The sequence below is a fragment of the Rhagoletis pomonella genome, unplaced genomic scaffold (genome assembly GCF_013731165.1).
Source record: "Rhagoletis pomonella isolate Grant_MI unplaced genomic scaffold, Rhpom_1.0 Rhpom_scaffold_00007, whole genome shotgun sequence".
Lineage (NCBI taxonomy): Eukaryota > Metazoa > Arthropoda > Insecta > Diptera > Tephritidae > Rhagoletis > Rhagoletis pomonella.
In genome coordinates, this window is record NW_023458561.1 from 68,826,448 (window position 1) to 68,837,053 (window position 10,606).

The 10,606-nt window shown below is 34.7% G+C and overlaps 2 protein-coding genes across 2 annotated transcripts in view; one reads left to right on the plus strand and one right to left on the minus strand.

Moving 5' to 3' along the window:
* The window catches only part of LOC118743426, a gene marked incomplete in the record, with an annotated part of 206,863 nt that overhangs the window by 59,499 nt on the left and 136,758 nt on the right, over positions 1–10,606 (plus strand).
* Positions 7–4,156, minus strand: LOC118743427 (UDP-glycosyltransferase UGT5-like; the record flags this gene model as incomplete). The annotated part of the gene is made up of 6 exons (XM_036476082.1): positions 4,145–4,156; positions 3,358–3,631; positions 1,280–1,506; positions 1,013–1,165; positions 272–913; positions 7–202 (listed from the first exon to the last, which is right to left on the minus strand). Coding segments are annotated over exons 2-6 (1,488 nt in total), but the record flags the coding sequence as incomplete, so codon positions are not given.

Here is a 10,606-nt window from a genome sequence, read left to right on the forward strand (position 1 = left end):
CGTAATGAATAAAATGATGCCCACGAATAGATAAACATCCATTGAGTAGTAGACAAAGCGTGATAAAAACACCGCATCGGCTTTAGTGAGGGGAGCGCCCTCTGTTTTGGCGACATATTCCACCCACCAGATGGCCGATTGCAACGCAGTTTGTGGTCGATGTTTGTAGGAGAACGAGACCGCTTTGGCATTGTCCATGTATCTGAAAAAATAAAGAATTTAAAAACTTATTTCTGTGCTCTCCACTTATTCTGTGTGCCACTTAACTTACTGCTTCTTCAGCACTTCCCTAACCGATCTGAGCACTGAATTCTCCGTGATATCCTCATAGAGCAGCACTAGGCCCATGCCGCGTTGCTTCAAGGCCGCCGCATTCAAAAACTGATCGCCATACATGGGTGTAGCAACAACGGGCACACCACAATAAGCCGCCTCCGAGCTGCCCATTAAGCCGCTATGTGTCATGAAAACTTTCACATTCGGATGACAGAGTATGTCGCGTTGTGGCAGCCATTTACCTATGTACAAATTGTCCGGCTTGTCTTCCAATGTACTACTATTCTCCCATTTCCAAATGACGCGCTGCTTGAGACGCTTCACAGCGCGCAAAATAGCTTCGCGCTTGGCTGGCGGCAAGGTTTCGGCGCGTATCATCGAACCCCAACTAATGAAGACGACGCCATGCTCGGCATTGTGGATAAACTTCTGCAGCTCGGCATCCAGCGGCTTAGCCTTTTGTATATGTATGCCGCCAAGCTCCACGACAGAGGGTGGCAGTGGCTTAACGCCGCTCAGTGAGAAGTGTTGATTCACGAAGTAGGCTGAAGTTTGCTTAGCCAATTCAGCAACGGAGGGTAGGTCATGACCAAATTTGTATTGCACCATGGCATCGGTTGTGGGAGTGATGGTGAAACTGTTAGGCGTGTGAAAAAAAAGAGAAAGAGTGTTGATAAAAAACAAAAATTGTCTACTTCGCAAGTGTCTAGTGCTAGGTATTTTCATACAAACTTACTCATAAAACAAACGCGTGCTGTGGAAGATGAACCAGTTGGCTAGGCGCTGGACGAAGCTCATCGACTCCGATTGTCCCATGAAGATTGTCGGTATAGATGATGGTATCATGGGCACGCCCATGCGTTCGTAGTGCCAAGGCATCATCGCACAGCTAATTTCGTATGAACAATGCAAAACGGAAGTGCACTTTGTGAGTTTTAAAAAATGCAACTTGAGCTTTTGTTTACAAAAAGACATTTCCACTATTTCCACTACTCCCACTCACCTACTCAACGCTATGAATGGCGCCTTGAGTTGATGTGCCACCGCCACCATGCAATCGCTGTTGAATTGCTCCATAATGATTATATCGAAATGTTGCCGCTGTCGTAACACCTGTGCCAAGGCTTCGGAATGTAGCGTCTGATTGCAGGCATCCTTACCCCAGTTGTACAAGTTATACAGCGTACGGAATATCCCAAATTTAATGTAGAAATGTCTGTTTTCAAACGCCTGCAAGGAGTAAAAGGAACATTGGAAAAATCGATATGTAAAAATGTAAGGGTTAGGTTTTCTTTATGTATTTTACAAACCATCGTGGAAACTTAATGAAGAAGGGCCTGTATCTTTCCAAATCAAGAGAAATCAATGGCGGTTGATAGCACAAGTGCTGCGTAAAGAAGCTATCAGCTTATTGTCAGATCTAGAGCACTTCTGGAATCTATCTGGATTATCTAGAGTAGATTCGCTTTTTACTAGCTGAGAGCGCGTCAGATACATCGCCCTAAACCGTGTTCGGCGAAAATGCTTTGTAGAAGTCTCAGCTCCTGGGAGAAGTCGTAAACGAGCAGAAAAATCAATTCCAAAACACAGGACCGCATTTACTTTCAAAAAAAAACAAAGATAATTATAGGAATGCAGAAAGACTGTAAGTAGAAACCCACTTTTAAAAAGTATCCATATCGTAGCCTAAAGCCTAGCAAGGTCTGCTTCGCAAGGATCACAAATTATCTTCTGTTGGTTCATAAATGTGTGGCCTGGTTACTTGAGCAGAAGCATTAGACAGTTTACTTGGGAACTTTTATTATTTGGTCGTTTTGGAAGTATCTGTTACGCTACCTTTTTTCGATAGAAGTACTACAAAGAAAACAGACTTTCAGCTGATGTGAGGTATGAGTGGCTGTTGCGGCACACTTAGGCCTAAAGGGAACGACCCGTTGTGGTACTACAACCCGGTGTGATTACACTTCCCCTTGCTGAGCCATTTAGAGTCTCTGTTGAAGTTGACTGTTTTCTCCTTCCCAGAAGTTTTTCTTGCAATTTCTGAAACATCTACGAAACGATACTCCGAGCCATTTCACTTGCTCACCTATACGACAATGGCCCGTTAGAGCTAAGTTGGTGTTGGTTATATCCTCTATTCTTAAAGAATACAAACATCGAACTCTTTTTCAAATCCACCTAGGCTAGGCAGAACGGCAGCCTTGTAGGAGGTGTTTTTTGTTAGGAACTCTCCGTAAACCTCAAGACTAGACTGCAGGATTTCCGGAGCTGTTTCAAATGGAGGTTGGTAGCCACTAGCTAGGTACTAGTATTTAGTCTAGTATCATTAGAAAGATGGGTACTATGACAATCAAGCGGTAGGTAAACAGTGGTTTAAAATCGCTTATATGTAGTGTGATCGAAACTGGTTTGGAACTACCTAACCAGGAGAAACACTTCCAAGTTAGGTAACGGCAGGGTTAATAAATTTGTAGTCAGGGCACCATCAAAAACATTTCTCCGGACAAGGAATATATGTATGTATGAGTTCCTCCCTGTGGCCAATTCCTAAACTAATGGGCGTTTAGTTGGTTCAGTGGCGCTTTTTGTTCTGGCCGGTGGTTTATTGAAGGAGGGCCAAAAGGAGCCGCTTAAGTTAACTAAGCGCCAACTTAGGAGCTGGAATTTCAATAGGACCTCCCGACTGTCGTAGCAGTTTGCAGGATATCGGAGTGGAATTATCTCGGTCATCCGATTCTGCGATGCCCAGCTTTCGCCTCGTAAAGACAATACAATTGGGTTGTTCACACTTGCCTGGTTATCCGGTTATCTGGTTGAAAATTATTATGTAGTGTATGTTATTGTTGTAAATTAAATTCAAAATCTAACCACATAATCAGATAATCTGATAACCAGGCAAGCGTGAACAACCCAAATGATTCCACTATATGGAGAATCAGAGTTCACTAAAGTGGCAGCAGAATGTGGCAACTTGGCTTAAGTGTCCTGAACTCAGTTAAGGATAGTGTCAAGCACTTTTCCCCTTCTCAATCTCTTAATCAAACTCCATTTTAGCAAATTACCACACACTTTAACACTTACCTTCAAATCCACACTATTCGTCAAAGTTGCATGATTCGTCAGCGGCAAATCTCTATAGCCCACCGGTGGGCTTTTATCCGGAAAATGACTTATCACCGTAACGTCATGTCCTTTCTCAGCTAGGCCACGCATAATTGGATGAAAGAAGTTAAAATGACTAATGGCAGGGTGCGGAAATAGACCCAGTATCTTAAGTGGGTAGCTGGCTTGCACCAAAGTGCAGCAGAGGCCAAGCAGCAGCAACAGGTGGCCAGATGTTGGCATCGCCATTTCGCTGAAAGAGGGGAAGGTGGTTGCTTTTGAATGAATGAAATACCAAAATATGCGCATATAAAAAAAAATAAATAAATAATAAAAATAAAATTTTCGCGAGACAAAAACACTTGTATATAATTTTCTCAAAAACCAAAAATAAAAATAAAGAAAATCCCAAAGCGTTTATATAAGGCACAAAATTTTCTTTTGCGACCACAAATTGCAACGAAAGTACGAATTATTTGCGATAGAAGTAGCGCGAAATTCATTGCACTGAAAACAAAAAAACAAAAAAAAATAAAAATCCGATACCGGCTTTGACGGCTTAATTTTATATGAATGCACCTATTTATGTACATATGTCTGTATGGCTGTGTAGAAGTTGGCCTGTTTTTAAATTATCACTTAATGACACGTTTTTTGCATTGCCTATTTATTTGGCTGTTTGATCGCTTTAAATTTATATTTTTTATCTTTATTGTTTATATATATTTACATAACTTTTTTATCTCAACATTTCCAGCTCACTCACCAGTGCCTGATTATGCAGAAAAAATTTGAAAATAGCTGCGTATTTTATTTTTTATTTTTTATTTTCGATATTAGACTAAATTTTCGCGCCGAACGCTCGACTCGTGCAAAAATTCTTAACAGTGTTTTATTAAAATGTCCACGAAATCAAAAAAAAAAAATAAAGAAATTGAAAAATAAATCAAAAACCAGTTAAGTTTGCTGCACGGCCGAACCGTTTTGCTGAAGCTTTCTTCGACGACTGACTAAGTCAAGGCACTGCCGGCTAAAAAGGCCTTAGCCAGCTCGTTAACTAGCAGCACTTCGTATGACTAGTCCACTTGCAAACAGCGATATGTGCCATAAATTTAAAAAAAAAAAACGTCTACAACAACAAATAAAATCCAAGTTGTATATTTTTTTTTTCTTATCTGAAAATTTGGATAATTAAGAGGCTAATAACATTAAAAAAAACAAAATCGCAGTATGGTTGTTTTTGCAAATTTTATATATAAAAAATTAATATAGCGAGTTTTGAAACAGTAACTGTTACATAGCTAGCTTTTCGTGTTCTCTCTTCCATGAAGAATGGTCTACTTCTTTTGTCAATGTCTCATAAATTTTGGACATAATTTTTAGTAACCTAAAAAGTGGACATATATTTTTTGTCTTTTAAAGCCTGTGCCTAATTTTTTTTTTTTATTGAAAACTTGCCACAAATTTTTTTTTTAATTAAAAACTTCACATACATTTTTGGTAATTTAAAAATGAGATATACAAACATTTTCACATATTAGATATTTTTAGACTTGGACTTTTGGTAAATCAAAAACTGGACATAATTTTTGGTACCCACTTTCAAAATTGGGCATACAGTATCGGTCATATCTATAGCACGCCATTTCAAAGTGATATAGTGTGCCACTTATGCTTATTTATTTATTTTTAAGAATTTTCAATTAAAATACAGTTCTTTCTCTAACAAACCCCACATAAACCCAAGTTTAACAATTTGTAGAAAACTTCAAAAAATGGCAACAAATTTTCACCTAAGTTTCAAACTTTTTTCTCGGAAGTGTTAGAATTTTTTTGAGTACAGTTTTTTAGCCACTGCAATTTTAGTCTGATAATGTGAAAATTTCAAGTGGCTACGAATTACCGTTAATTTTTTAGAATTTTTTTTGTCGCATTGGCTTCCATATAATGAATAAACTCAATTTATTTGTATATGGAAGAAAACCGCAACACCTTTGGCGAAAAAAATTCTAAAAAATCACCGGTAACTTTCAGTCACTTGAAACTTGCACATTGTCAGACTATAATTGATTGGGCTATAAAACTGTGTATTCAGAAAAATTCAAACACTTCCGAGAAAAAAGTTTGAAATTTAGGTGAAAATTTGTTGCACTTTTTTGAAGTTTTCTACAAATTGTTAAACTTGGGTTTATACGGGGTTTGTTAGAGAAAGAACTGTATTTTAATTGAAAATTCTCAAAAATAAATAAATAAACATAAGTTGCACACAATATCACTTTGAAATGGTGTGCTATAGATATGACCGATACTGTATGTACATTTTTGGAAATTTAAAAACTGGATATCAACTTTATATATTTAAAATAATAATTTATTAGTCAGTTAAAGGCATGAAAAAACTTGTTGGCTATTTTGAAACTAGACATAACAATTTGGTAATTTAAAAGCTGTATGTTCGTAAAATTTTTGGCATTTTAAAAACTGAGTATACATTTTTATACAGATAATATATAAAAGTTGTTGATATTTAATAGTTAGTTAAAAGCCGGACAAAAGTTTTTGGTTATTTTAAAACTAGACATAAAATATTGGTGATTTAAAAGTTGTATACAAAATTGTTGGTCATTTAAAATTAGACATACATTTCTTGTAATTAAAAAACTGAACTTGAATTCCAATATTTTCAAAGTGGGCATATATACATACATATGTACATATTTCGTCCTTCAAAAACTAGTTTAATTTTTGAAACACAGAACATATTTGCCAAATAAAACAAATAGAAAGAAATTTTCATATTTTAAAACCAAACCCTAATTTGTTGTGAAACAAATTTTGGTGCTTAAAAAATTGGAAATACATTTTTGAAATTTACAAATTGCATATAAACCTTTAATTATTTAAAACTTGGTCAACAAAATAGAATGGTTAGTTAAAAACTACGCAATTTTTTTTTTTTTTTTAATTGAAAATTATACATATATTTTGCGTAATTTTAAAACACGACTACAATTTTTGTCATAATTTTTGATAATGCTAAAAACTAGACACACATTTTTCGTAGTTAAAAAATTGGCCATGATTTTTAGCAATTTCGAACTTGGACATTTGAATCCATCCAAGATAGCCTAGATTCCGCTGCCAATTTCGTCCAATAATCTGCTAACTAAATGAATGAAGCACTTCAATAATAGATCGAGTACAATATATTAAACTATATTTTTATGCATCTATTTAAATTAAATATTTTACACTAAGCCTTAACAGTGTTAATTTTAACCATGGTAGTAGTATACTCAAAAAAAGCGTATCGCTAGAAAATCTTCCTTCAGTCAAAATTTCAATCAACCACGGATCTTATCAACCATTTTGGTTGCCTAATATAAAATAAATAAAGCGTAGTAAATGTGTGCTGATTAACTACTTACAACACGGCTGTATCACGGTGCCCATCTTCAAAGCACTGCAAACAAAATTTGTTGTCGTAGTGTTTTTTAAATATTCGCTTTGTTTCCTTTCTTTTCCAGCAGAAAATTATCGGGAAGAAGAAGAATGAGAAAATTTAAAGAATTACGCTCACAGAGAGCGAAACAACGAAAAAGTAATGAAACGCAAAACTAGCAAGTAATCAGCTGATCGATGTATTTGATTATTGAAAATGTTTGGCGCGTATTTTTGTTGATCCATTTTGACAGCTCTAGTTTCTGTTAGTAAAAATTTTACCAGCAGAAATTAGCAGGAGAGCCAATAAAAGAAGAGCGTAAGAACGAAAGAGACTTGTTAGTTTCTGCTAGTTTTTTGTGTTAAGAAACGCTTTCCAGCAGAAATTAGTCCTAATTATCTGTTAAGAAACAAAGCTATTATGTTCGTAGTTGGCCAACAATTAAAGGCATGTTTACCTTATTGTTGGTGTGAGCGCACATTCAAACAAACATGATTAAGTCGGTACCCTGCAGGAAATTCCTTTATTGATGTTTCGGCGCTAGCAACATTTCGAACAACGAGCGAGAGAAACACGTCGCACAGTGTTTCGACTTTATGGAGGCGGCTGGATATAATAGTACACCTGCACCGATTTCACAGAAACTTGACATGTGCTCTAGTTTTACTTAGAAATAGAGAATCATGAAATTTTGTAAAGATGGAATAATTGCCACGCCCTCTACTCTTGTGGGCGGAAACATTAAATGTCATCCGAATTCGTTGAAATTTAGTTTGTAGGCTTTATTTTATTAGAAAAACCTAGATATATAAAATACGGGAAAGATTGGATCACTATAACGTCCAGAACTCACAAAAAATGTGGGCCCGTCATTAAATGTGTTGGAATTTTGGTGAATTTTTGTTTCCTGCTTTCCACAAAGGTAATACTATAAAATGACTTAGGTGTAAATACTCGCTTTTTCCCTAATGTTTGGTAAGATTCTTTCGTTATTCGAAAAAATCGTTTCGCGAAATTATGCAAAAAGCTGAAAATCAAAAACTAAGAAAATCAAAAATTACATATATTTGCCAAAGTCAAATTATATATTCGAAAACTACATAAAAGTCTCTAAACATTCGTCTAATTTCAAGACCTGACGGAGCGGTACTTACACTTTTTTTTTACTAATAGTCTTTAGCATACGCATTTCAAAGTAAATTTTTTGGTAATAAAATAGGAAAGTACCAAATAAATGATAAATACCTCCACCTGAATATTCCACGACATTTAAATAATTGATTACAGTTGAAAAAGAAACACTTTCTTTAATGGGTTAATCGCCACAAGCAACTTTGGAAATGTATCGTTCGTGAGACAAATATTATTTATATGTATACCAGGAACTTATATTTAAGTGGTGGTTTTAATTAAAATTTTTAATAAAATTTGTAAATAACACTTTCTATTGAACTTCGTGGAAAATGATAAGTACCAGCCTTAAATTAAAACAACGACATTTTTTAAGTTTACACGCGGGAGTTACTTTTATGAATATGTAGCTCACTTAAAGCCCTAATTTCCGTAAATTTCTTAACTTTCACTAAATCGGAGGCATAAGTACGGTATTTGAAACAAAATACTCAAGCAATACTTAATAAAACTCTGTAAAAATAACTAACACATAATTAGCAATTGCCTCTTAAATACATATATGTTTTGAAACAACTCCATATATTTCCTATTGGGTATGCTTTAATGTATAAATATTTCTATTTGCGTAACGGTTTTTTTACACGAAATTGTCATTCGAGATATGTTTTTACCTACTTACCTTATCAAATTTACGATTACGATAATAGAGAACATACTAGCATATCTATGTATATCTAGATACATACTAACATATCTAAGGCGTTGGTATTATTTTTGTTAGATAATATTGTTTTTAATAATGTTGAAACACCTTGACTTAGTAGTAAGTAAGAAAGCCAGTGTTTTTATTACTGAAGGGGGTACTCGTGTGAGTAAACATTTATCTTCAAATTTTTAAGAATCGGTACTTGCATTTGCACTTAAATATATTTGTAAATATTTCCTTCCTACACTGACTTTGTGTTGTATTTTTATGATTTCTTCATGATATTTTCCTACGCTTTTACAATATTTCCGCAATACATTTATTTTATTTTACTTTATTATTCTTTAAGTTTACTTTTTCGATTTTGTTTGCGCAATACAATTTATACATATAATAGTTTATCGTAGCAAGAAAAGCATTAAGAAATTACAATGACTTTGTGTCGACGCAGTAAAAATTGGAGAAAATCGATGTATAAATGTATAAATAGGTATGTGTGTTAGTACTGATGTAAAGTTGCAAGTAAGCGTACATTGTTTTGTGTTAGTTTCGACAAAAACAAAAAAACAAAAAACACGTACTAAAAATTCAATGTAAATTCTTGCATATATTTTTTAATAAATTTATATAAGGTAATGTTGTTTCATCAGCTGTGAGTGGTTTCTGATTGTCAAAATTTTGTATTTTGCTAGTGAGTGAGTGAAAACGTGAGAGTGTTTGCATTTTCTGTCGCCCTTTTCATTCGGGGAAGAATAGCTGAAATTTGATAATGGCCCGCTCATTTGCAAAACAAAATACAAGTAATTGTTGTATTTGTTGAATTGATATCACCTTATATGAATTCGCCTTGGTCCGGAGTATGTATTCTACAATAAAAAGCAAAAACATTTTTTTTTTTTAAACTATTGAAAGTTCTCAAAGATAATCGAAAAGACCTCGCAAATTCTTGAAGAAATCCTGAAAAATCCCGAAGAAATTCATACTGAATAAAAATAAACCCGGTAAAAATCTCGAAGAAAGTGTCAAAACCCCTTAAAAATAAAACGTCTTTCCCTGCTGAGTGACAAGGATTTCAATAAATATTTAGCGCGGCTGAGCAGCTGACATTTCTATCCTAATTTGAGGAGGATTTGAAGTCACCAAAGCAATATTCCAGTAAAAATGGGTTAAACGAAAATTAGTCTAATTATTTTTCACTAGAAGAAATTTTCGAAATCAATAAACAAGAAATTAAAAATTTTATGCGTAGTCGAATTTGTAATTATGCTCTTAATATCCACAAAACAGTGAACTCATTCTTTGGTACAATTTATGGAAAAAAGAGAAAAAGAACTTGTCCTAAGAAGATATGAACTGAAGTTGTAGATCTATTTAAAGAAAAAAAAACGAATTTCTCCCAGCGATAAAAAGGTGTATTTCCATTTTGAGCGTTTTTCCATGCACAACAGCGACCGTGGAGCAATCGTTTGGTACACTTCTTAGAGCAAAACCCTGACTCATAAGCACAACAGGAGAAGAAAGGCTTTCTGGACTATGCCTCAAGAGCGTCCATATGAAAACTCGTTACCGAAAACCGCAGATGATTCAGGAGGAAATAATCGAAAAATTTGCTGAAAATCCGCGATGAATATTGAATTTTGCTTTCCTAGTATTAAGTAAACCTCTAAATTTTCATTGAGTCTCTTTCGTCGAAGCAGCATAACTCACAGAGCTTTCTGACGTAACTGAGATTTCCAATGACAACAAAAGTATGCTGCTATTTTTAGATATTAGTTAAACAACTTCTGTCTACTGAAAAGTGAAAGAATAAGACGAATGGAAAAAGTATCGCTGTCCGCCATAAAACCAGAAATAATAAAAGTAAATGCAAACACAATATAAATCTGGAGCAAACTCATTCTTTCATTTAGGAGGAATTTCATAAAGTAGCAGACGTAGGAAAAAAA